This window comes from Corvus cornix, chromosome 4A, assembly GCF_000738735.6.
Source record: "Corvus cornix cornix isolate S_Up_H32 chromosome 4A, ASM73873v5, whole genome shotgun sequence".
NCBI classification, from domain to species: domain Eukaryota; kingdom Metazoa; phylum Chordata; class Aves; order Passeriformes; family Corvidae; genus Corvus; species Corvus cornix.
The window spans coordinates 18,850,719-18,876,989 of NC_047058.1; the positions used below are offsets into that span (position 1 = coordinate 18,850,719).

General features: G+C 46.0%; 1 protein-coding gene across 3 annotated transcripts in view; it reads right to left on the reverse strand.

The window, feature by feature from the left end:
- Positions 1-60: 60 nt before the first annotated feature.
- LOC104691716 (vascular endothelial growth factor receptor kdr-like) overlaps positions 61-26,271 on the reverse strand; it is a 120,707-nt gene continuing 94,496 nt past the window's right edge. For 2 of the 3 annotated variants that reach the window (XM_039571843.1, XM_039571844.1), the window contains exons 20-30: positions 25,562-25,650; positions 24,163-24,328; positions 23,528-23,625; positions 22,577-22,699; positions 22,371-22,482; positions 17,757-17,856; positions 17,113-17,218; positions 15,879-16,003; positions 15,565-15,643; positions 12,893-12,987; positions 61-5,073 (exon numbers count right to left, since the gene is read on the reverse strand). In XM_039571843.1, coding sequence (XP_039427777.1) covers positions 4,869-5,073; positions 12,893-12,987; positions 15,565-15,643; positions 15,879-16,003; positions 17,113-17,218; positions 17,757-17,856; positions 22,371-22,482; positions 22,577-22,699; positions 23,528-23,625; positions 24,163-24,328; positions 25,562-25,650 — 1,298 coding nt within the window. In that variant the 3' untranslated portion in view covers positions 61-4,868. The remainder of the gene's footprint in view (positions 5,074-12,892; positions 12,988-15,564; positions 15,644-15,878; positions 16,004-17,112; positions 17,219-17,756; positions 17,857-22,370; positions 22,483-22,576; positions 22,700-23,527; positions 23,626-24,162; positions 24,329-25,561; positions 25,651-26,271) is intronic. The other variant, XM_039571845.1, reaches the window with a different exon arrangement.

A 26,271-nucleotide genomic window follows, 5' to 3' on the forward strand; every position in this document is an offset into this window, starting at 1 on the left:
TTTATTCTGCTCCAAGGACAATGCTTTTCAAACCAAGAGATGACACAAAGGAGCCCTGGGCTGTATAAATATAGAATCTTTTTATTTTTTTGGTTAATAGATACAGTACAATTTTTGACTACATAAGAAAGCATTGTTTTCAGTGCATACATTCTTCAGACAGACAGGAACATGGCAGACAAACATTCCTTGGTGGTTTGAACATGGCTCTTGGTTTATTTCTGTAAGTCCCAAGTTCCTGGCTTTTCCCAGTTTTCCTTAGTTTATTTCTGTAGGTCCCAAGTTACTGGTTTTTTCCCAGTTTTCAGTGGCTGCTTTGACAACTCAAGGTCTAAGGAAAAATGAATTGAGTACTACCAGGAGAACAGGATGCTGCTCAGTGCATCCCACACTGGTCTCCCTGTAACCCTTGTGGTCCCAACTGACCCAGGCCAAGCTTCCCATTCTATATTCACAAAATATGGAAATAACAATGTCAAACAAACCACCCAGTGCTTGGGCACAACACTTCCACAGTCCCCTGTACACTGCCTGACTCCTGAGAGGGTCAAATCCCAAACTCCTCCCTGAATTTTACTTGTGCAAGATGGTGCTGGTGCCATGACTTTGGCAAAATTCTTTCTGTTCTTTTGTGATGTAGCAAAAACCCAGGAAAATGGATCCCAGCATTTGGCCATTGCATTTTCAGGGAAGGAGAAAAGAATTATTGCTGCCTTTTGTGGTTTTTATTTACTGTATGATAAGAAAAAACTCCAGGCTGATCTGTGAGTATGATACTGATCCTGAGCAACTCCTGCATTCAGGGAAACCTGATAACGCTTATCTTGCCCTGTAGCTATTTGCTTGCAAACAGCTCCTGGTGTGCCCAGTTGGTGCTGGTGGGATTTAGGGATCCTGGAGCCCAGCCCACATCCCCAGAGCTGGGAGAGGCCAGATGGAATCTGCAAAGTGAGACAGGACGTGAAGGATCAGTGAGGAGATAAATCACAAGTGGTTGCCTGGCCAGTTCCAGTACACCTGCAGTGTACAGGAGAGCAAATCCAATGAGAGAAACACCTGGATACTCTGGGCTATCCTGGTCATTTGCCAAGCAGGTGACTGGAGAGAGGGTTTGTGTCAGTGGATGTCAAGCAGAGCAGCTGGGGTCTGCAGGAGCCCTAAATGTGTTCACCTGCAGCAGTCAGGGGTTTGTTTAACACCATTACTCAGACTTTGAGTTTTATCTGAATTCCTTGATATCCCAAGAGGATACTGTGGGCTCAGCATCCTGCCTGGAACCCCTTTCTTGTGAGGATAACTTGGGAGAACCTTGCAGAAACCTCATTGTTTGAGGAAAGGACGCTGGGAAAGATCAGATTCACACAGTCACCAGCCTTCATTTTGCTCCAGACACCAATATTGAAAAATCAGTAGATTAAAAAGCTTCTCCTTTTCAGGGAAGGACACAAAGAGACTTCCAGACAAACTAATATAAACTAGTTTTCCATGGCTATATAGTGAGTATTGAATGTGAAAAACGCTTTAGGTTATCTAGTTCAGCCCCTGCAAGCACAGGTTAAACAGCAGTCAAACCATCCTACACCTGATCTTAAGGAAAAGGCAGAGCAAAGCAATCCAAAGGGACTGGGAGGGCAAATATCAAGAAACAGATGAAAAGCAGAGAAAATAGGAGACAGGAGATTGTTACAAACACCAGCCTGGACATGCAGGTGAAGGCACTTGGACACCTAAGTGGGAGGTGATGGAGAGGAGGCAACACAATTCCATGGAGAGCTCTGAGCTCCTCTGCCCCGATTCTCTGGGCTTCCAAGAGCACAAAACCAGTAGGAGGGAGCACCAAACAAAGGAAACGAAGGTTCATATTAATACAGATCCCACTGAGCTCAGGTTAGAGAAAGCAGCTGGCAGACAGGAGTTGAGTAAGAATCCCTGAGACGTCTGAAAAAATAATAAACATCACATCATTTAAACAGTTTACCCCTTCTGATCCTCTAGCCAATCCACCAGCCTCCAATTAAAACCCAGGCAGTGGAAATCCCTCACCTTTAACATGAGCTGCACATGGTGACACTTCCAGGAACGAGATAAACCTGCCAAATTCTTCCAGATTCCTGTTTCCTAACTGAAACTAAATAACGAGGAGAGTAAGTGAGAGGCAGAGGGACACAGCCAAGAGACCTGCTGTGCCGTGGCACTAGTGGGGCACTGTAAACTGGAGCCTGGCCTGCAAGCATTAGTGAAATGTTTAGTACAATACTTAACTCTGTTACATGTGGGTATCTCTTTCTCTTTAGACTAAAATGTTACAAATTTGACCATATAAATGAATCACTATATTTGTTGCTAGGGGGTACACTATATACATCGTTGGAAGAAGAGAACAATAATTAAATTAAGGGAGGCGAGAGAAGGACAAACAAAATATTAGTAAATAAAATAGAAAATATGTTCAATAATACTTTTCAGGCAATACTTTTGCTTGTTACATTTACTATAAGGAGGAAAATATCTTCCACTCAAAATAAACATTGGAAACAGCTGCCCAAACATCAGTCAGTCCCTTCCATCGCTGGACACTCGGATCTGCTCAGAACATTCTCGATTCTGCCACTGCAGAGGAGCCCTCAGATTTGGGGGCTGTCAGTGCAACCAGGGGTTTAAACATCTCGAGCCTGTGCCCTGTTTCACCACCTCAGGTGGCACAGAAAGGCTGATGTTTGTTACTGAGAGCCAGAAGGGCCCTGGCTCCCCACAGTCCGCTGGGCTCTGCTCCCCAAACGCGCTCCTCGGAGAAACCCCTGCAGCTCATCCTTCAGAGAGGGGGAGGCCATGTGCTCAGCTCACCCAGCAGAGTTCCCCATTCTTCCACAAAGCACAGAGCACACGTGCAGGTTTTGTTCCTACATTTCCAAGTTCATAAGTGAAGGTTTTTCAGCGCCCTTTTCTCACCCTCCAGCTCAAGGTGCAGTAACAAACTGAGGCCAACTGAGTAGCCAGCTGATGCCATCGACAGCAGTCTGCACCTGCTTCTCCTTTGCCTCATCAATAATTTATTTCCACAAGAACTGATTGATTACTTGATCAGAACTATAGGTAACTAATAAGTGTTTGATGAAAAACGGATCCAATGAGCTTTCTGGGGCTCATCAGAATTCTTTCCCAGTAGTTTCTTCTCTTCTATGACCAGCTCTACTTAATACATAGGTACTAAAATACAAAGCAGTGCAAAATGACCATAAAGCAACTACAGCCCACACCTATCTACAGGTGCACTATGAGCAGGGGGCTCTGGAGGGACTGCAGGTGATTAATAAGTGACTTTGAAGTCAAGGAGAAGGAGCAGTGCAGTTCCCAGAACCCATCCTTCAGATGCTTGAGCATTCACAGTTAACGTGGTGTGGGGTTTGGAGATTTGTTTTCCCCTTTGATAATACCTGAGGCTTGTTTGTGATTCCTCCAGCGTAGCCCACTGCAAGCACTCATCCAGAAAAGCTTCCTTCGCTGCTGCGAGGGTGTGCAGCTGTCTTTGCCAAGGTAACATCATCATTTTGCAAGGGTTGGATTTCATCCCCCTCTAGTCTGAATCATGAAGAAAAATTCTTTTTCCGCTGAAGAAGTCAAATCAAGGAAGGAAAGGGAAGGGCTGTGCAGAGCTTGGAGGAAACTGCACAGGGAGCCACTTATAGGTCAGTTTGTAACTCAGGAGGTTACAGCCCTCGCTGCCAATGAACGTCTTGCTCGTCCTGGCTTTTTCTACTTGCAGCCTGGAGAGCTTTCCCATGAATCTCTCACATGTGAGAATTTGTGATCCTTTCAGTCCTGCTGCAACAAAAGCTTTGAATTACCCTGACCCCAGGAAGGGATTTGAATGTGATACCAGTATGTACCTTGGCAAGACAGTCAGAGATAAATGCGTGTCACATGGGCTTGCTTAGCACGGGCCAGTATCACCAGGGTCAAACCCTTGGGCACCCACCACAGAATCCAGAGGAAATGCTTTTTTTGTGTGTTGCTTTAGTAAATAGCCTGTGTGCAGAAAGGAAACATAAAAATGCTGCTGCCCTGCTGGTGCCTCAAGGGTGTGTGTGAGTTTTTGTGTAACTCTCATGCTGGTAATGAGAGTTTTCTGCACATTTAAGCAAACGTGTGCATGTCAGCCGGGAAATTCTGTTTGAGTTAAGAAGGTTCTTATTTAAGGCAGTGATTTTGTCTTGCAACCATCACAGATGCATCTCCAGCAAGGTTCCCTATTGCATGTCTGCTGAATAAACTGCTGTTTGAACAAGGGGGAAGCCCAGGGGATCAGATTTAACCACACTGTGTGTCCTGCTGGCCCAACAGAGCAGGCACACAGGTACTCCCAGCTTGCTTTGGGCCATACCATCTTTAGGAGTGTATCCTCTGGGCAGTGGAAATTATTAAATCCAAATTGCAACCAAAATATCTTGGATTTCAAAATATCCTAACCAGTCCCTGCAGGATGTGTGCAGGGCCAGGAGCTTGAATCTTGTGTTCCCAACCAGCTTGGCATGACCCTGATGGAGTGAAGTGCAAATGCAGGAACCTCTGGATCTGCCAGCGCCAATGAGCAGCCCCAGCCAGGGGCAAGGAGTGGCAGCAGTTCAGGGTTACAGCTCCTACTGTGACTCTGACAGACAGAATGTCATTAATTCACTGCAGATCTTGCAATAGGCCTTTAAAGAGAAGAGAGAAGATGCCCTTAAATTGTTTCTAATCACATCCGAGATGTGCCAGAAGAAACAAGTGAAGCATTATCCTGGCAGAATTCCCTTCTGTTTTACCCAGGCTCCCCAGAGGCACAGGAGAACCTGGCAAGGCTGAGGTGCAACCTGTGCTGGGGGCACTGGTTACACTGGGGGGGCCGAGTAGTGGATGACGGAGTTGTAATCCGGAGGAGGGCTGTGGCATTCCAGGTTGGGATCCATAGGGAGCAGGACAGAGTCTTCCAGGGGGAAGTCCATGGTGTCCTCTTCCACCTGCACTGCTGGCTGGTACTTGACTGTCTCGTGGTCAGATAGGATGGATTCCTTGCTCCTGCTCACAGCTCTCCGCCTGTTGGGAACAAACATTGGGATGTATCCACCCTGGCTCCGTAATTATTGGGCAAAATTATGTCTTTAAAAAGTAAATATATAAAAATGTCAATTTACCTCTATGGCACTGTGCAAGACAGTGACGTTTTACTGACTGGATGAAGGAACTGAGAGAGATATTTTAAATAACTCAATGTTTTAAAAATGGATTTAGGAGTTATTCCAGGAGCTCTGCTGCCCTGTCCTTTCAGCTCACCACATTTCAGTGCACTACAGATCTCTTACTTGTAAAGGCACCTGTCCTATACATACAGTAATATCCTCCCTCATTGTTCTGACACAGGTCAGTAAAAATTTGACTTTTCTGAAAGCAGAACTGAAGGCTATGACTTTTCTTGAAGCATAATAAGGGATGAAATACTGAATAATCTCTGACAGACTCTAATTTAAACCAATACTGAAAGCAAGAGTGTGCATTGAACATGCTCAGGCAGTGCAGGGCAAAATCCCTTTTATACTCCCCAGCCCTTTAACATTCCTGAGCCAGGGGCTGGTGAAGGGCAGTGGTTGCAGCATTGCTGTTGCTTTTATCTCCTGTCTTCCCTTGTTCCAGGTGATGGAGGCATGGGGCAGAGCAACTTCCATCACATGGAGCAGCCTCAGGGTTAAAAGCAGGAGAACCCTGAGAAGATTTGTATCACAAGGTGACTTTGAGGAACAGAAAAGGTTCTTTCTGTCATAGGCTGCCTTAAAAATAATGTTCTGTCAACCTTGGTTTCTGCCATCTGAGCAATTCATTGGCAGAGGCCTGGATAATTGAGGGGTGATTCTCAACAGGATCCCAGTGTGAGAATGGCTTTTGAGCTGCTGCACTTCGCTCAGGAGCCTTTAACTGCAGCTCTTGGGAAGGAACCTCAGTCACAGATTTATCCCAGCACTGCTCAAGTGTCAGTTCAGAATGACTTGAATGTGCCTGGGAGAATTAAAAACCAGGCAGTGCCCAAGCACTTCGTGTGTGTATTTCATGTGTGTTTAAAGGAGTATAAAGTTACGTTTTAATGACCCTAAACCAAATCTGAATAGTCAACAGTTCATCAAATAATTGTAGAATTCATGACACTCATTTTACTGGCACTGCTGCAGCCCCCAGCAGCTGCTCATGGGCTCACTGGGGTGCTTTAGGAAGAAGGCAGAGCCAGTTCCTGCTCCAGGGAACAAACCAACAGCCAGGAGCCAGACACAGCAACTGGAGGGAGGGGAGCCAAAGCCATGAATAGGAAAATAGCAGATCCAGGACAGGAGCTCTGTGTGTGTCTTGTTTTGTGGTGGTACAGCAGAGAGCAGGCTGGATGGTCACACAGCTCCTTTCAGATGGAAAGGGTAAATCTGCCCTGCTGGGTTCTGCTGCTGGGACTTTACAAGTTGTGCTCCCTTGCCTCTGAATCTGGAACCTGTCAAAAGCGTCAGGTTTCCCACAAGCTGCAGGTATTGTCACTGGCTGACAGAACCAGTGTCACTATATTAGAAAAAAAAAAAGAAAATCAGGATTTTTTCTGGTTCTGGGAAGATCCCAGGTGTTCAGAGCACTGGCTGGAGTAGCCACTGGTTTCTGCTCTTTGCACAGCCACAGGAACAGCCTGTAGGCTCCATCTGTGAAATATCTACCCCTGCAGTTCTCTGCTGTGGGGGAATGTGTGGTGATGTTCTGTACATCAGTCACGAAGCTCTTGTGCAGCCAAATTCAGCCATAACACACAGCTGCAGCTCTGCTCAGCTGCAGTGGGACATGGGCTGTCTGATTTTAGGTGGGATTTTAGTGTGCTGGGCTGGCTTTCCATGGCAAGTTTGCATCTCCAGCTTTGGGAAGTGAACCTGAGCTTTAAGAGCCAAGCCACCATGTCTTGCATGTCTAGAATGAGATTGGGTTCTATGATTTCTGCAGTTTATAGAGCAAAGCTGCTGTTCCTGTGCTTTCAGACCTGCACAAGGCATTGGAACCAAACCTGTGCAGCAGCAGAGCAGAAATCCTAAAATAAATAGTAACCCTGAGAACTTCAACAAAAAATGTAGCGCCCTCTGCTTTCACAACTAAGCTTTTCCTCATTGTCCAGAGAGAAACATGAGTGGAAACTCCTTATGTATCCTGGACATTTGGCAGCTGTCCCTTCTCTACACACACAGCTCATCTGCAGACAAACTCTTCCCTGACATGAGCAAAGGAACCACAGCTTTGCCTCACTGTTTATTTATGGAATTCTCTTTTTGTTGCTCACTTCCATTGACTCGTGTCAGACAATTCCGTGGATGCTCCAGCTTCCAATTTGCCAGGTATTAAAGTTGTCACTGGAGACAGGGAGAAGCTTGAAAGTATCTGTTGAACTTGGCCCCAAATCTGCATGTCTCTGAGTTATTAGGGTTTGGTTTGGCCACACAACGGGAAATTTTCAGCCCCCTGCAGACTCCCAGCAAGTGTTCCTGTTGGGTTCCTGCCCCGTGGGTCAGGAGATCGGATATCTGGGAATAACTCCGCCTGTTGCCGAAATCAGGCTGGGCTTTGAAGGACTCCTAAATGCTGCCATCTCCTATCTGCTCCAAGCACAGAAAGCTGATGAATTAGGTCCGAAGGAAGTTGTGTCATTTGCTATCTAATGGCAGACCAAAATGCAATTAACTTCCAGTGCTATTCCTTTAATCGAAAGGCATTTCCTAATGAAAGCTCTCCAAGGGGCTTTGCATTTTTCCCTTTCATGGTTCTGCCACTGACATTGGCTCTGCTCTGCATGTGCAGATGCTGCTCCAGGGGATGAGGCTGCAGCACCCCTTTTTCACCTGCCCTTGGCATCTCAGAAGCTGCCTCAGCCCCTCAGAGCTCCGCCTTGCCTGGGACATGGTGCTTGGGGCTCCAAGGCACACCAAAAGCCCCTTTATGGCCCAGGCCACTTGGACTGCCCTGTGTAAGGCAGAGACCTTCTCCCTGAGCCCCCCAATAAACGCTCTCTGACTGGAGGGGTTAGATTTGATTAATCACAGTTCTGCAGCTCCACAAGTTACTAATGCTTATATAATTAAACCATTTCATTAAAAGCTGGCATTCCTGGGTTCAGTGCCTCTCCTGGGCTGGCACTGTGCTGCCCACGAGGTGTTTCCTCACTGCTTTGCCTCTGCCTGACCCCCCAGTGCTGTGGGAGCCCATCAGAGATGCTCAGTGGGGATAAATCTGCTCCGAGCTGGGACAGTCCCAGCCCAGGCTCCCTTGTCAGTGCTGCCACCACAGCACAGCACTGAGGATTGAGGTGGGAATTCCACAACATTCAGCTGGAATTCAGCTGCCCACGGACCCCAAATTGTCACATTTTGCAGTGACCACCCTGAGAACTCATTTGTCCTTGCACAAGGTGTCCTGTCTAGGGACCCAGCCTGAATATTAAGCAATCTTCCACAAACTTTTTAGTTTTCTGAAGGTGTCAAAGTTGTTTAGAAGATACCACAGAGGAAATCCTGCAGTAGCTTGAAGCCCTGAGTGACCTACTGAGACTTTTTCCTCCTACTGCACAAACCAGAGATTTTGGAGGTAGAAAAATACTGAAATCATCAAAGAGCTGGGAAACCATTAGTGGAGCTGTTTATTTTATGTGAGAGGGAGCCAGTTTCTGTTAATCTCAATTTTGGTGTCAATGACTTGAAGAGGAGTGTGGAGAAAGAGGGATGGCTGCAGGAAAATCACCCTGAGCAGGGAGGGATTCCAGCCCCAAGTGCAGCACTCACTCCAGAGCAGCTCCTACTGCTCTGCAATTAGAAACCCAAGTATTTTGCCCTGAGTGGGAAAAACTAATAGACTTTTCTGTCCATGTAGGAAACCTGGCCGTGTTCAGAAGCTGTGTTTAGGGAAAGATGAGAAATTGGGCTGATTGCTGCCAAGTAGGGCAGTTTGTCTCATGACTACATCTCCTAATAACATGTAGGAGCTTCAGGGCTTTGTAGGAGCTTTCAAAGGTGTTTAATGAGGCTCAGAGTAAGAGTGGTTATTTTTTTTTATTTTAATTTTTCTGCAATTAAAGAAATAAAAGGGTTATTTTTTGCCTTCTGGTAGCAATGACTGATTCACAGTTTGCTTTAATACATTTTAAACTGAGTGCTGTGCAGTAGGAATTTCGTCCTGGGCTCCCCTCTGGCAGTCCCAGTGCATCAGCAGTCTGCTGGCAAGGAGAACTCGAGGGGTTGGGCTCAGGGGTTCATTATTTGGAACCACTTTTAAACACAAATTGCAGGTAACAAAGTTTGCCCAAGCCAAAGCCACCCTCATGTCCCCTCACATTTGTGACCAGGCTGCTCAGCTGTGCCTGTCCAAAAGCAGTGGGATGGAAAACACTGCAGTCAAATCCACTGGCTCTCACAATTCCCTTCTAGTCCTTGCTACTGTAAGCACAGAGCTTAATCCTTGAAAAAAATCCTTGAAAAAAAAGTGGTTTACATAAGTCCTGAGTAGCTACTCATTCCAAATTCTAGTTTGGAGAGCTCAGATCAGGTCATAGTGCAAGGTGCTGCATGACACAACAATAAATGTATTTATTATCTTCTGAACTCCATTCTGCCCTGGAGCAAACATGTTTCCATGCCTCATTTCTCTGAGAAGGTGCAAAAGGATTCCAGCCCAATCCTGGCTGTATTTCTTTTGTGCACTTTGTGTTTGGACATGTCTGCCTTCTGTTCCGAGCAAAATCCAGCATTTCAGTATTCCTCACTTGCCTTAGGCCCAGCTTGGCTTTGGCAAAGGCAGAGCCCTCAGTGATGGGATGTGGATGCAGCATCCAGAGCCCAGAGCGGATCAGCTGAGCCTCAGCTGATCTTGTGGGCCTGGGCCAGAACCAGATCAGGGATTTCTGAGCAACAGAGGATAATTGGATTTGGGGGGAGAAGGGGAAGGGCTGGGGGAGGACAACTGAGCAGATATCAAACCTTTTGTCATCTTAAACAATAACTTGATTATAGAGTCTCTGGGAGAATTTTAAAGCAGTGCTTGGCAGTAGCCTGATAATATTGTGAGATGGAACCTGACACCAGAGTCATCCCATCATTAAATCCCTCTGTGCTCCCTGTGCTTCCCTGAATGCTGATTCCAGTGTTGTTATCCCAGTCTATCTTTCCATCTCTCACTGCAGCTGCTGCTGTGACTTTCTACTTCAGCAGCAGAAAATGCTCAGAACTTTCCTGCTCTATTTTAGCAGCAGGGAATGCTCAGACCTGCTCAGTCCAGCCTAACAGTGAGCCCAGGCCCAGAGTATCAGATTCATCCTCACTAAACTCTTGACACTGACACTCCATGGTGTGTGCTGTTGGCAAATTTTAAACTCAACAGAGGAATGAATGCAGGATAAATAAACAGTGAGATTTTGGCAAAAATAATAAATGCAGCCACCCTGGTTTAGAAAACATGGTAAGCCTTTGAACAGTTTTGTTTTAGAAAAGAAAGACTTTGAAAAGGATCCAGGGTAAATGTTTTTGATAGAGAGAGATACACAATTAACAAGGGTGACTTCATCTTCCCTGTTAAACCCACACTCCCTTCTGACCTCTCTAGATTATTCCACAGGCCTTGGAGCCTTGTTTGTCCACTTATCAGTGCAGGAGCACCCAGGGGTGTCCTGTCCTCAAACGAGAGGGCTTTGGGGTGCCCTGCACTGTTAAAGCTGCTCTTTGTGCCTGTGAGGATCTGCAAGATTCCAAAAAAAAGGCAGTTGACAAAAAAGCTTCCTCAGCTGGACTCCAAACATTCAGGGAAGGATGTGGCCAAGGAAAACCACACCTCTGTCTGTGCCATGGGAGCCAGGGCCTGCGAACCAGGAGACAATGAGCACAGCTTGCTGCAGGCTCTGCTGGGATGGTCTGTCAGGGTCTGCCTGGCACAGAAAGGCTCAGGAATCTCATGCTGGATGGAATCCCTCTGGAAGTGTTGACTGGAAGTGGGGAGAGCCCAGATGGTGGGGTCAGGCAGGGATTCAGTGACCCCCACAGAGCCTCACATTCACTCCCAGTGGGCCTGATAGCAGTTCAGAGGGTTTTCCTGGAAGTCTCTAAAGAACAGGCTGTTATGGAACTTTTGTGTTTCTACATCTGGCTGGATGCTGATTTTTCAGATTTTCAGGAGAAAGCCTAGAAGGGGCAGAGAGGGAACCTTCCTCTGCCAACTCTTTATCCAAACAGGAGAAGTGCAATAGAGAAAAGCTGTCAGGGGTGAGTGACAGACATCCTCAGAGGGATAAATCCCACCAGGGAGGCTGCAGTGTGCGTGTTGGATTTGTGTCAATGTGACATCATGCAGGAAAGAGGTGAATCAGCCCAGGTAAAGCAGCACAGAAATGCAGCTCCTGCCATTTGAGCTCCTGTTTTTAGAGCTGGTGCCATTTGGTCTCCATAGCAATGGATTGTGCTGGCAGGAATGCTCTGGATGTGTGCAGGGGATAAAAACATGGAACTGGATTGGGATCTCTGCTAATCCCACCAGGTCCAGCCCTACCAGGAAAATACTGCTGGGCAGCACCATTCCTGAGGCCTCACCCCTATCCAGCACAGTCCATCGCTTTCCAGTGCTCCTCTTAGTGTCGCCCACCTTTCCTTCTGAAACCTTCTCCCTTTTCCTCCTCCCCTGCCTTCAGGGAAATTGTGGCTTTTGAGACCTGAAAAGACAAGGCAAACCCCTTCCACCTGCTTTTCTCTCTGAGTGAGAGTCAACCCCTCCAAAACACTGCCACACTCTGACCATGCCCTCTCCTGGGAGCTCTCCCACAATATCCAGAAGGGCACCAGGCTTCCTCTCATCCCTCATTTCTCTTGAATGCAGAAAAAGGCTGACTTGCTGTAGAACAAGCAGCTGCTCTGCTGGGAAAGGTCATGGAGTTCGTCAGTGTAGAGAAAACTCATGCAAATCTCAGCAGACTTCTGAGGAAACCCTAGGCAAGTCAGTAATTAGCTTAATTAACTGAATAGACAAGGAATTTGTTGCTACAGAATAATTTCTTTTTTAATATTTTGGGCAGCTATTCTTTGAAATTCTGCATGTTGACATCTGAATCTGTGAAAGGGGTTACTGTTGTTAGGAAGGTGGAGAAGGCCTTTTTCACTACTGGGTCACCTCTCTGCCTGTGTGGTTGTTACTGAAATACAAAGAACTGTGAGCAAAAAGCTAAAAATCTGCTTTTAATCTTCTGTATTGTACTATGAATGGATAAAAAACCAGCAAACCCCATCCCAGCCTCTGTTTGTAAACCAGGTGTGAACAATACAACCCCAGGATCATGGAGGTGGTGCGATTTAGGGAATTCTCTGCAGGACTGTCTCAGAGTGATGATAAAGCAAATGTAGCAGGCAGGGTTCTGGTACAGGCACTGCTTTGCAGAGCTTGGGCTGCTCTTTACTATGCACAAGCCTTTCAACTCTACTCACATCCCAGCTGCAAAGGTGCCATTCCTTCTGTCTGAGTTAAATATACACACTGGTATGATTACAGTCAGCTTTTGGGTTAATAAATCAAGTTCTTCAAACTTCACTCCATCACTAAGAGAGAACACTGGGGAGGCAGTGAACAAACAGCTAAACTAGACCTGTATAGTCTCATTTTTTCCTCCTATCACTCTCCATTTGCAGAATCTGCTGCCCCTTGATCTTAAAACACATTAGCCAAGCTCTTCTGGTTATGGGGCTGAAAGTCAGAGTTCCTCTCCTCTCAGCTTGTCTGGATATCCAGAGGTTTCCTTTTGGCATCAGAAACAAAATTGCAAATTTCAAAAGCATTCCTCTGAATGGAAGAACTGTCTGAAAAAGAAATCCCCCAAAGTACTCACGCCAGAGCCATGATCCCATAGGGCCAGGAACGGATTTCCAACCTCTTGGGGCTTTTAATCTCATCCGACGTCAGCACCATCCCACTGTCTGACTCCTGAGGAGCAAAAGGGAGGGAACATCAGGGATATCTGGAACCTGTGCTGGGACTGGTGTAGGAGCTCTCAATCCTTCAGGATATGCTCTTATCAAGGCCTGTGTTACCAATTTTTATCCAAGTATTCCTGATAATGCTGCTCTGGAGCCTGGGAATGTTTCCCTTGTTTTTATGGCATTAAGGTTTTGGATCTGCATTTCCAAAGAGCACCCTTAAAATGAACATATCAAAAAATAATTTGACATTTTCAAATTTGAAACTGATATTAAGCGTGACATATGGGCACCATGTTCGTAGGATAGCTGAGATATGAATAGACTGAGATTCATAAAGAATATATCCAATAATTCTGGCTGGGCTCCTCCGAGGAAAAGCTCCCTGAATACCTGCTGGAAGTCCACAAATGGAAACACTGGGGTTTGAAGGAAGTGGAAGTTCAGCAGCATTTTGTAAATGCAAGTGCTTTGCAAAGAGAGATGGCCCTGGCCTATATGGATTTTTTAATGAGCTGTCCAACAAAACTGTCTTGATTAAAGTTGGGGTTGTGCTTGTGCTGCACTTAAAGCTGAGTCTCGAGGCTGCAGTTAAACTTTGTGCTGAGTTTATACACATACACAGACATCACTGTCCTCATTTGAAGTAATTTACTAATATTAAATGGTCTGGGGCTTTCTTTGCATTTGAAATATTTTGTAATGCTGGGAAGTTACACAAAAGCCAACATAGAAATGAAACTCTACTTAGTCTTATTTTACCAGTCAAACTGATCAAGATATAAAAAATAATCTCATCAAACAATAAATAACAAGCAAAAGCCTTTTCATACATGCTCTGGTCATCTATCAGTTGTTAATAAGGTCAGTTTATAAACGAGTTTATAAAGTATAAAGCAAAATCCTGAATTAATGAGGTCTGTCAAACCCTCAGGAAAACCCAGCTTGTCTCCGGAATTTATCTTGACTGTTTCCTTTTTAAACACTCGGTCTAGGAACAGTTTATCTGAGGGCTGCTCTGCATTTTGCTTACACCTCTCTGGTAAAAGAATCTCCACAGAGATGGCAGATAATTGCACAATGGCAGGAAGGTGTGGTGGAGCACTTGGAGAGCTCCAGGCAGCTCTTTGAAATAATGACCTAATGACTATTCAGGGTGGATAATTAAGAAAAACTTCAATAACCCAAGTGCACTTACTTTGTCCAAAAGCAGATCACACACTGATTTTGCTTTAAAAGATCCTTGTTGAAACATCACGTTTATTTCTGATTTCTTGAGGTATTATCACCCTTTTGGGAAACTTTTCCCCCCCTCATGTAAAGGCTTATTTGAAAATGCCACGAACAGGGAGCACTTAGGCAGGTAATGCTCGTGCTGGCAGCAATAATCTCTTACTGAGACTGGATTGATCTAGCAAACGTCTTTGTGTGATTCACAGGGACAGATTTTATCCTGCAAGAGGGAAGATGCAGGAACCAGGGAAACTTCTAAGCCTTCTAATCCCTGAGATGCACTGATAAAGAGGCAGAAATTCCATCTGGCAAAATGCGAGGCAATAATGGGCCTCAGTTTGTGCTCAGCAGAGAACAAATGAGAAATGAGGCTGTGTTTGTCAAGGACATGAAGTATTTCCAGGACAAGCTGGAGCTGGAGACTTGAGCTTTCCCAAGGGAGCTGCTCTGAGGAATGGCTCTGTCCAAGAGGGACTCTCAGCTGGAGCCTTTCTTTCAGCTTCTCCTCACCACCTGAGGCTTCTCCTCCTGTGTCAGGAGGATTCCTGAGGGATTCAGGCTTCTTCCCTAAATTTTGAACCCCCTGGAGCATTTGTGCATTGCAAAGGTCCCTCCTTAGGGGCACAGAAGGTGCCATTGAGGCAGCAGGTGGGGACAGCACATGGAGCTGCAGCGAGGGGCTGCCTGAACCACCGAGGGAATTCAGGAGATTCTTGCAGATTTTTTTAAATAAGAAAACCCAACCCATAATTTCAGTGGAAGCCAACATGCAGAGCCTTCATTCTGTAACAAAACAAGCCTTTGTTTTCCCCTGGAGGGAAATTAAACCCTTTAACACTCTCCCACCCTGCAATGGCATTAAACTAGCAATAAATAAATTCACTTGCAGTGAGGAAAATCCAAGGTTAAAGTAATTTGTGTGAATCAAGACCAGGAGCTTGAATCTTGGTCTTGTCTACCCAGAACTGAACACCTTCACCCCCACCAAGTGAGTGACTGTCAGCCAGCCAGAAGGTGTTCTGGACACATTTCCCTCAAAGAGCTTCATTTCAATGAGCTGCCACTTTCTTGTGGTGCAAAAATATCTTGAAATATGTAATATAAAGCCCTTTAGCCTGATCAAAGCCAGGGCAATCACACGTGAGCTTCTCTTTAAATAATTTGTTAAGAGAAATGCAGGTCCTTCTTTGTTGTCACACAGCCCCAGGTGTGAGATGCCAGGACCAAATCTCCTGTCTGATTTAAAGCTCTCTGCTACCAAACAGATTTCAAAAGCTCTAATGAGTGTTTCTGGCACTGGTGACGAGTGATCTGTGAACCTGCTGGGGAAGGATGCAGTCACCTCACTTACCTCATGCATCACTTTCTCCTTTTCCACCGGCACCTCATCAAATGTCTTCACACTCAGGGGTCTCTTCTTGCTGTTGCTGCTGAAAGCAGGGAAGTTGAGGGGTCAGCATAAAACCCAGGCAGATGCTGCACCAGCTGTAGCTCAGTTACATCCTCACACAGCCCAGTTTCCTGGACCACAGCTCTTTTTTCACCTCTTGTATCTTAACCAACACCGTGATAAATTTGTCTGATTCTTTCACCAGCCATATTAAGAGAGGCCACCAGACAGTGAAATGTTTCTTGCTGCCCCACCCCTGTATCTGTTTTTCTCACCCAGTTTCCACTGCACTCCAGCGATTCACTCCGTTGTTCAGGTTTTCTTCCACAGGGCAGGTTTTGCAGTTGGATTCTCCGTCTGGACACAAGGTGATGTTCAGTGGAATATAGTCTTTGCCATCCTATGAAATGAGTAACAGAAAAGAGCACAGAGCTGCTGAAGTTCATTCTGTGCTGCATCTGAAATGTGAGAGGTTATTGTATCCTACAGAGCTTTGTGCCGAGCAAGGACTAGATTGTGTTTCAACTTAACTCTGTGATGCTTGTTCAAGGTGATTATGATGTTCCTCACACCCTGTAGAAGTCATGGAAGTCAGAATTCACACTTCATCCAAGAATTACTGTGCAGGAGGCTTTGGTAGGAAACTGGGGCACTTTGGGAACCCTGTGATGTGGGGTGGCTGAACATGGCCTCAGATCTTCCAGTCCTGGTCAGAAGCAATTGCCCATGTACAGACTGCTTGGTTTTGTTCAACTTCAGGGGCTTGGGAAGAGCCAGAGCTTAAAATGGGAGCCTGAAAGGATTTAATTTCTTGTCCTTCCCAGGAATTGATGCTGCACATGGTAATGAGCTCTGCATTGTCATTACCCCCCTGCAGCAATCCTCAGGAATGACTCTGCCTTTAGCTCCTGAAACTATTTGTCCAAATTTCCCTGTGCTTCTTTTTTTTTGTTTGTTTTTAATTTTGAGAAGCAGTTAAGTGCCCTATTCCCTTATCATGATTTTTATGTCTCCTTAATTTACTTTGGTTATAGAATCAAACTCACAAGCTCTTCATATTGCAGACTGGGCCCTCTTCAACTGAGCTCCACTAAATTTGTTTACAAACAGGAAGGAGCTGGAGGAGAGTGTTTAATTTCTTCTTCAATTAAATTGACAATTGCATAACTGGTCTGGTTGTTCTTACTGAAGAAGAAAACAACTGGTTTAACTATTATGAAATTAATAATGATAAGATAGAATTTCTGTGCTTTAAGCTGCATAACTGTAAAGCTCCTAAGAGCACTGGTGAACATAAACTTGGAAAATGAGAGACAAAGGAGGTGGAGAAAATCAGAAGTAAAATTAACATTTGAGTAGTTAACACTGTCATTACTCATCCCAGCAGGCATTTTCCTTGTGAGCTCTGGTAGGAAGTGAAATCTCTCATTAGTGCTCAATAACCTTCACCCCTGCACATGCTCACACGTGTCCACTGCATTTATTAAAGACAGGCTGGCCCTGCTGTACCTGCTGCACGTTGGCCTGAAGAAGATCCCCCAGGCGCTCCACAAGCTCGGTGAAAGTTGGCCTCTCCGTGGGGACTCCATGCCAGCAATCCAGCATTGTCTGGTAGCTGGAGGAAAAAAACCCCAGGGATTAGGGATGGGAAAGGACAGGAGCTTCTCTTCCAAACTGTTTCATTCCACTGCTGCTTGGTTTGGTCAGTCTTTGGATTAAGACCAGTTCAGATCTCCACATGCTGAAATTCTCTTTTAGTTTCCATGTGGGATGCTTTTTGCTTCCATATTGCTGCCTCAGCTGAGCCTGCAGGCTTTTGGTTTTCACCTAACTCAGAGTCTGGCTGCTGGGCCCTGCTGATATTGCTGACATAAGTCCTGGTTATGGATACTGGGTTTCTGTCACAGAATCTGAAGTCTGAGCTCCATGAACTACCACTGACATGGGGCATCTGATCATCTTCTTGTTGGCAAAGGTCAGGCTGGCTTGGGCTGTCCTTAGCATTAGTCTGTGCTGTCAGACACCCAAAATATACCCAACCACAGCTTTACTGAAAATAAAATACACAGCTGTGGTCTCCTTCCCCCTCCCCACTTAAACACAATCTCTTTTGTGAGATGTATCAGCTCCCAACACAAGCCAGCAGCTCTTACACTTCAGGAGTGGAATACTCTGGAGATCTCATCCGAGTCCCTTCCTTGAGCCGCCGGCAGAAATCCTCATCTATCTGCACTCCAGGGTACGGAGAGGCACCTGGTGGGAGAAATGAGAGGGCTTCAGCAGGGCACAGTCCCTGTTCCCCAGCCTAGGGAACTGGTGATCTCTGCTGAGCATTCGATGTTTCCCAGAGTCTGGCAGTAACAGGAGCTCGAGAGAAGAAGGAGTTGCAGTCACTCACAGTTCACATTTTTTGTTTGGAAACCTGTTACAGACTCACTGTGTCTTTAGAGATTTCAGTCACGCTGTCTCCTCTGCATTTGGGATACAGTCAGGACCACTCCAAGGTAAAACAGGGCAGAGGAGAAATGAACTTTATTAGTTTAAGACTTTAAAGTATCTCTTGGTCAGTGGTAGAAAAGTTCCAGCTCATTCAATGGGTTACTTGGTGCTTTCCAAACTGTTACCCTGCCAGTATCCTGCACTAAGGGGATACACATGGAGTGAGTAATTCCTGCTCATCCTTCATTGCCTTCGAACCCCTGTGAGCAAGTGCAGAGGAGGCTGTGGGCACTCCTGCCAAGGACCATCAGAACCTCGGTTCAACCCCAGGTGTGGAATTGCAACCAACTACTGAATATGCATTATCCATTCCTACAGGGAAAACTCCCTTGACAGTGACCTTCCAGCTTTTCAGCCTTGTTTTCTTTCCTGACTGTGCGTTCAATGCTGTTTACCTTGAGTGCCACTCAAGTGTTGGCTGAACCCTGGGAGGACAGATCGTGGCAACTGGAATTGTTTTGCAGAGATTGAAGGCTGTGAAGGGCTGGGAGCTTTGTGTTAACTCCCACAAAAGTTTGGGAGAGTGCTCTGGCATCTGAGTAATGCAGAGCTCACAGGTAAAATTCAGGAGAAGTCTGAGCTGAAGTTTGAAATGTTACCGAACCTACTGTGGATAAAACTAAAACTTCTAACTTCCCTCCCTCCTAAGCAAAGGCTTCCTGTGCAGCACAACCCTTGTCTTGGACATTTTGTCATCCCAGAGGCTGGATGATGAATTTGGAAACAATTTAATCAAGTTTTAACATAGGGGATTGAACAGAATCTGTATCCAGCCCTCGAGGAATCTGTGTATGATTTACTGTCTGTAACAATCCTGCTTATTTCCTGCAATTTTTCCCCCCATTTGGGAACACCATCATGTGCTGTGCACTTGGGGGCACAACAAGAACAGCAGAAATCTTTTGGATAAAGCAGTGAAGAGGGGGCCAAAATGTGGCTGCTTCCAGAATTATTCTACTCTGTGAACCTGGGAGGCAAGATCCCAGCACTGCCTGAGAGGGCATCTCAGCACAAATGGGCTCCCAGGCCATCCAGAGCCCAGGGATGCTTATCCACGGCACATCTGAATTCCTTGGATGTGCAAGTCCCAGAGCACAGGACTGACAGTGTTCCCTGGAGCTGTGGAAGCTGGAGATAGGCAGTACCATCATTTCTACTTTATACCTGGATTTTCTTTCCCGGTCTTGCCTTTGGCCTGTCACTGTGCTCAGAATAACCTGGTAATTAACTGCTCATCTCACGGATGGAGAATTCCACTTGATCTCGCAAGCTGAGGTCTCTCTCTTTGGTGACATTACAGATCAGATCAACTGCAGGGTGTTGGTGAGAGCAAATACAGGGAAGGCAAAGAGTAACAGTGATAGGACAAGGAGTAATGGGACAAACTGGGAGAAGGGACACTTCAGTTAAATATTAGCATGAAATATTTTACTGTGGGGTGGCGAGGCCCTGGCACGAGTTGCCCAGGGAGGTTGTGGATGCCCCAACCCTGGCAAAACCACATTGGATAAAGCCTTGAGCAACCTCATTTAGTGCCCACGGCAGAAGAGATTTGGACTAGATGATCTTCAAGGTCCATTCCAACTCCTTAACATTCCACGATTCTATGATTCATTTTGGATTGCAGGATCTTTTGGTAGTTTATATTTTGGCTGGTGCTGGCCTCCTACCAGCTGGAGGCAGCTCAGATCATAAAAGCAAGGAACTCTCCCTTTCCCACTTCCACCCAGCACTGTCTTTATCCAGACTATGGGATAAGTCTAACAACTTGGGTTTGGAATGCTGAGACAGCTTGGGAGAAGTGTAGGCTGGAACATATGGTGTAAGGCCTACACATGATGTTCTCCTTAGGGAAAATCTCCTCCAAAACGCTCAAAGATGTGGCATGCATTGGATATGGGAGCCCTCTTTTGATCTTGGTTTAATTTTAGTGGGATAATGAGATGCTGATGTTACTACCAGGCCCTGCTTGTTTACATAATTATCTCTGATTGCTTTTGGAACAGTGCACATTGAAATTCCAGGAGACACCGACATTCTGTACCAGAAGTGATTTCAGGATGTGCTGCTGGCACTACCTGACACGAGGTGCACTGACCCCATTTGAATAATTTAAAGCTCATTGCAAACTCAGCCCCAGATGGAAATTAATATTCCCTCAAGTCCTGATCTCCCTGTGTATCACCAAAGCAGATCCAGGCTGCCAGCCTTTCTGCAGGCAGCCTATTGTCCTTCACTCAGCTTCTGACCCCGCAAGGACCCAAACTAAACTCTGCATTTTCCTAATCAGTATTTTTCCATTTTTTAGAGGGTGCTCATTCTGTGGGACCCAGTGAGAACAGCAGCTGTAAATGGGAGCCAAAACACACCCTGTGGCAACGACAAATAACTTCCATCCCGTGGCTCTCAATGATCTGTAAAACTTTTATATGAGAGAATTCAATCAGTGACACAAATCCTTAATTAAATATTTATCGTTTGAGCTGCAGATGTGAGCAGTGCCAAACCACAGGCATGCCTGGATGAGCTGGATGAAAAACCCTCTCAGAGAAAATGACTGATTTTGAGCCCGTGCCACCGACTGAAAAAGCAGTTTGTGATCTACGTCACACCCAGGCAGAGGCTGCTGCACGGGTGGCAGCCCCTGCAGCGATTTGGGAGAGTCTAAACTCAGAAGGGGACAGTGCCAAGCAAACACTTCCATTAAGAAAGGGGCTAAAAGAAGCCAGATAAAATGTTTTTTAGAAACAGATTAAAATAGAGATTAATTTTAGTGACTGGATTTTAATTTGTATTTGTGTTCAGTACTAAAGGCCATCTGTTAAACTCTGTCAGGACCTTTGGGAATGATACCCAGTTTGTTCCTGCAGTGCCCCTTGGATTTATCAGCATTCCATTCCCTTGCTCCCAGTGGAGAGCCTGTCCCCCCGAGTGTGTCTCTAGATGCTGATGCTAAAGCCTCTTCCTGAATAATCTGGGGAAACTGGGGCATTCCTGGTGCTTCTGGAGCTGTGACTTTCTGTGGTGCTTCTAAACCTGCAGCAGATGATGCTGTAACAGAGCCACGGAGGTGTCACCCTAAATAAACAGGGCTGAGCCCCAGGGGAAACAGGAGCTGCCACTTGTTTCAACCACTCGAGTGTGAACTTTCTGCTTGGTGTGCAGATGTGGACTAGGGAAAAGTCCACATCAAAGACTTGGACTGAGAGCAGGTTATGATTTTGCAGCCAGCCCTAAATAAAGATTAGGATAGAAACAGTTCCAGACTTTGCATTTTCACTTGGCATCTTGAGCCCAATCATTAATTTCAACTGATCCATGAACTAAAGATAGAAGGAGATTAGAGTTAGCTTTAAAATCCAGCAGCTTAAGTTGACAATGCTTCTTGTTTTCTTTTGTCTGCAAATGCTGATTAAAAAGCCAGAGCTGACATTCCTAAATTCCCTCAGGAAAACAAATCTTGCCACTCTGCAAGGAGAATCTGAGAGCAGCAAAGTCCAAGTGTCTGTAGGGCTGCTTGTCTAAGTCTCACAGCTTTATCTGCTGGACAGTAACCAGAGCTCAGGGAGGCTTGAGATTTCTAACAGCACCCTGGGATGAAATCTCGAGTACATAAAGAACATCATTATTACTCTTTTAGAAATGTTGTGGCTTGCAAATGATGCAGCCACAAAAGCCCATGTTCTACCTTTGGTCTGCTGCCAAAAGGGTTTAGGCTGAGCCCAGCACTGGTTCTTGTACCAACCCAACAGCAACTGCTGCCAGTAGATTTTTTCTTACCTAGAAAATCTCGGATTTTGTGGGGTGGATGATCAAGCTGGGATAAAACATCGTGTGGGCTCGTGTTCCATGGGCTGCCAGCAGCAGCAGCAGCCAGTGTGCCCACAGCAGGGTGACCCTCTGCAGCCTTGCAGCTGTGGGGTTCCCTGGAGCATGGATTTGATGGGAAATGTCATTGCTCTCCAAGAAATCTCCCGCTCCCCAGCAGCAGAGGCTTGCATTTTATCTCTGGGCTCTGTTGCTTTCACTTGGTACAAATTTCAGGTCCAGGGTTTAGGATTTTTCTTCTCTCCTCCCCAGGATTTTCATGTCCTTTGTCAGGTGGAGTTCTCATTGAAATGGGCTTTATTTTACACCTGATCTGCCCTATGCACTTGTCCTCAGTGAAACAGAAACACTGCCCCACATGATCACCTTTTGTTAAAAAGCTTTTCTTAGCTAAGCAGCCATAAATTAGGGGGGGAAAAAGGGTTTGAAACCATTCTTACCTAGAGAAAATATTTCCCACAGCAGCACTCCAAAAGACCACACGTCACTCTGTGTGGTGTAAATTTTGTCAAAAATAGCTTCTGGAGCCATCCACTTGAGTGGAAGCCGTGCCTGAAAGCCAGAGACACAACAGGTTGCCAGAGCTGCTGGTACTGATCTGCCCAAGCCCAGCCCGAGAGTAACAATGGAAGCTCCTTGCACTCACATCTCCCTTCCGTACGTAGTCGGGGTCTTTGTAAATATCCCTGGCCAGGCCGAAGTCACAGATCTTGACCACGTTGTTCTCGGACAGGAGGATGTTCCTCGCTGCCAAATCCCGATGGATGCACTGCCAGGGAATGACACGGGGTCAGAGGGGTGCTGGGCAAGGAGCCCCTGCTTGAGCTGGAAGCAGGAGAGCTTCTTTGGGAATGGGGAGAGAAGTGAGCTGCTGTTGGGAGCAGGTTAGAGACGGGAGGGGGAATCTGCTCCAAATACACTGTGATATGCAAAAGACAGAATAACTCAGGGAACAAGCCAATATCAGAGTCAGTTTTCTGATTTTTCTGTCTGAGATAACGTTGCAGTTATAACAAGGAAGGGAGTCCTATTTTCTAGTTAGCTGATCACTGGGAAGTCTGGGAGAGGCCAAAAAGCAGCTGCAGCTGCAGCTCCATTTGTCAGTGCAGGTCCAGGAGGGTGTGAGATGGGGGTAAGTGCAAGCTCACAGTTGTGTGCACACTTTGGCCCGTGGATTACACTGCATTTACTTGAAAAGGTGTTCCACAGGCTACAAACTACTCCCTGTAGTAGCCAAAGGAGGTAAAGGAATAGCTGGAGACTGCCTCCTCATTTTTCAGTAGAGCTGTTGCTGACCACACTAAAAGGAGCTTTCTCTACAAGTCCTTTCTGCATTTATTTGAGGCAGTTCCACAAACTGTCCCACAATCTGTATTCACTCCTTCTGTCTAAACCCTCCTGCTGCAGATGCCAGTCCCTGCAGCCAAGAACGTGATGGATGTTCCTTCACAATCCCTTCTGTGCTAATTACTGCTTAACCACCAGAGCTAACGTGATCTCCAGCACTGTAATGTAGGAGCAAAAAGCAGATTACTCAGGCTTAAAATTGTGTTTGGGTTTCTTCACATCAGATAACGCTGTGCAAGAGTGAGCTCACTTTTCGGGAGGCGAGGAACTCCATGCCTTTTGCCACCTGGAAGCTGTAGCAAATCAGATCCTCCAGAGTCAGGGGCCTCTTGTACAGATCCTCAGCATCTAGGAGAGATCAGAGATATGGCAAAAGCCTGCAGCAACAGCTTCAAACCTGTGTGGCACTGGTGCCGCCTGTGTGCTGATGGCCCCAGTGCTGCACTGAGTGGTGGCTGTGAGATCTCGGCAGGGTTACAGCTCTGGGTGAGCAACCACTGACCCGGAGGCAGAAGATCAGATGATTAACAAAGTTCCCTCATCCATTAGTCACTCATTTAGCTATGGGGAAAACAACACCTGGGGATGGGAGTGAGGGAAACTTTATAGAGAGGAGCTCAGGCACAGAGTGACCTCACAAATCGGGTAAAACATTCCTATTTCTTCTCTCACACAACAGGAGCAGCTTTTGTACACAAAACAGTGCTGCCAACCTCTTCTTGTGAGAAAGTTGGAGTGAGGAACAGGCGAGAGAAAGAATTTGGGATTTCAGGAACGAGCCAAGCTGTGTGAGGGCTTGTAAAGTGTGTGCCAGTGTGTGTGGCACTAGACAAGTGAGAGAAATCTTTCCAATAAAAGATTTGGGATGAGGTAGGGTTCTTTTACCTTCTTCATCATCTTCTGAGTCGCTGTAACTCTTATCTTCAATAAATCCAGAGCTGGCAGAGCTGCCTGTGCTGGCCACACTCTCGAGGCGCCTCTTGATCAGTTCAGTCAAATCACTGTTGGACTCATCCAGACTTTTCTCTGCTTGGTCAGAGTTTTCCTGGGACTAGAAATGGCATAAACCTGATTTTTAGCTTTCTATGATGCAATGCTTGAGGATTCAAAAGATGTGACAGAATGGAATAAGGAGAAAGGGTCCTCTGAAGATGAGCATGTTTGAGCATGATGTTCCCTGAAGAGCAGAACTAATAAAGCCTGGTTTCCTATTTTTTCCTGCTTATTATTCCCCTGTCACTGATAGCAATATTCCACATCAGAGTTAGCTGAAAGCTGGTTGGGTGAGACTGAGAAGTGAGCAGAGAGAGGCTGTAATTCTTTTGCTGTCTTAGGAAAGCACGTTAAACATCCCCTCAAGGTGTGTGCACGATGGGCACTGACGTGTCTGTGCTGGGGAGGGAGGCACAACCAGCCCTCAGTTCAGGGCAACAATGGTGAGAAGGAAATTCTGAGTGACTGCACCAGGAAAATCTCCTTCACTCACACAAAGTCCCTCACGTACTTTGGTGCCTGTACACAATAGCTTTAATAATAATAATAATAATAATGGAATCATCTGGGAAAATAATCTTGGTGAGGCTCCAGTTTCTGGCAGTGCTGGGATCACAGAGCCTGTTCCACGCTGGGTATTCAGGAGGAGGGGTCAGTCCCATCCCTCCCCAGCACTGATTTCTGCCTCCTGTGCCCTGCTGCCATCCCAGCCCAGTGTGTGCTGGCACAGATGTTTGTGTGGATGCAGAGAACTGCTTGGGAATCAATCCATTTGGTCGGTTTTGATGCAGAATATCCATGATCCAAGTGGTTGTTACAGCACAGACCTCAGGGCTGGCACAGGGGAAGGGACAGAGGATGGGAATGACCACATGGTGGAAGGATGAGCTGCTTTCACATGGGGGTGTGGGCCTAGAAACAAAAATCCCCAAACCAGGTTCGTATTTTGGGAGGGTTCACCTTCTCCCAGTTCAGTTAATGCCAGTTTTTCACTACTACTTTGTTGCCTCCCTTGTGCTGGGAAGGATCTCCCGAGTAATCCCCTCTCTCTCAAGTGCACTGCAGTGTTTGGGCACTTGAACTAATTCTTTGGGAGGTGCTAAAGGAAGATATAGCAGTGAGATCCTGCAGGGGGAAAAAAATCCCTTTTCTTGCCTGTACAAATTGAAATGTGGTGGGAAAATAAAGTGCCCACAGAAATACCCAACTGCCTCAGTGCCAATGCAGAGCAAATCCAGTCAGTGGTTGTTGTTTCCCCACCTTGTGACTGTGAGAAGTCTCATTTTCCTACCTTGTATGCAATGAAATCTCCTCGTTTTCCTCTGAGATAGTTGGACAGATTTCCATATTTGCAATATTCCACTATGACCATTAAAGGACCTAAAAAAGACAGTGAAAGTCAAATGAGTTTTGAAGCATTGCAAAGCACATAATTCTAACTTATCCTCCCAAATCCTCTTCAAAATAAGTGGCATTCCTGTTATAGAGATGAGGAAATGAGGAAGCAGAGGAGTGACACTCCAGAAGGACACAACCAGTAGGGATGTGGAGAGAAGGGAGCACAGTCTTAGTTTTCCCCACTGGATGCTGACAGTTGGTATTTATTCCTTATTTATAAACAAGGAAAATTCAGGATGATCAACACAAGCCCAGATGCTGTTAAGGTTGGTTTGCTCTGTACATAGCAGGGAACAGTTTTCATTTTCTCTGCTGGCTTCACAATTGTTTGTTTTGGGTGGAGCTGATGCCACTAGAGGAAATCAAAAGTATGCAGGGCCACAGACAGATCTAAATGAAAAGCTGCAAAAAGTTTTTGAAAGCCTGGAAAGTGCTCTCAGTTTCTTCCTCATTCCTGTGCAAACTACTGCAGATTCAGTGCTGCTTTTATACAATTATGCAACTTTTTAAGATCTGCTTGAAATGCTTTTATATTGCAGTGTGAGCTGTTAGCAAAGGGAAAAGCTGCATTCTGGACCTTTACTTTTTGTAATCATCAAATGG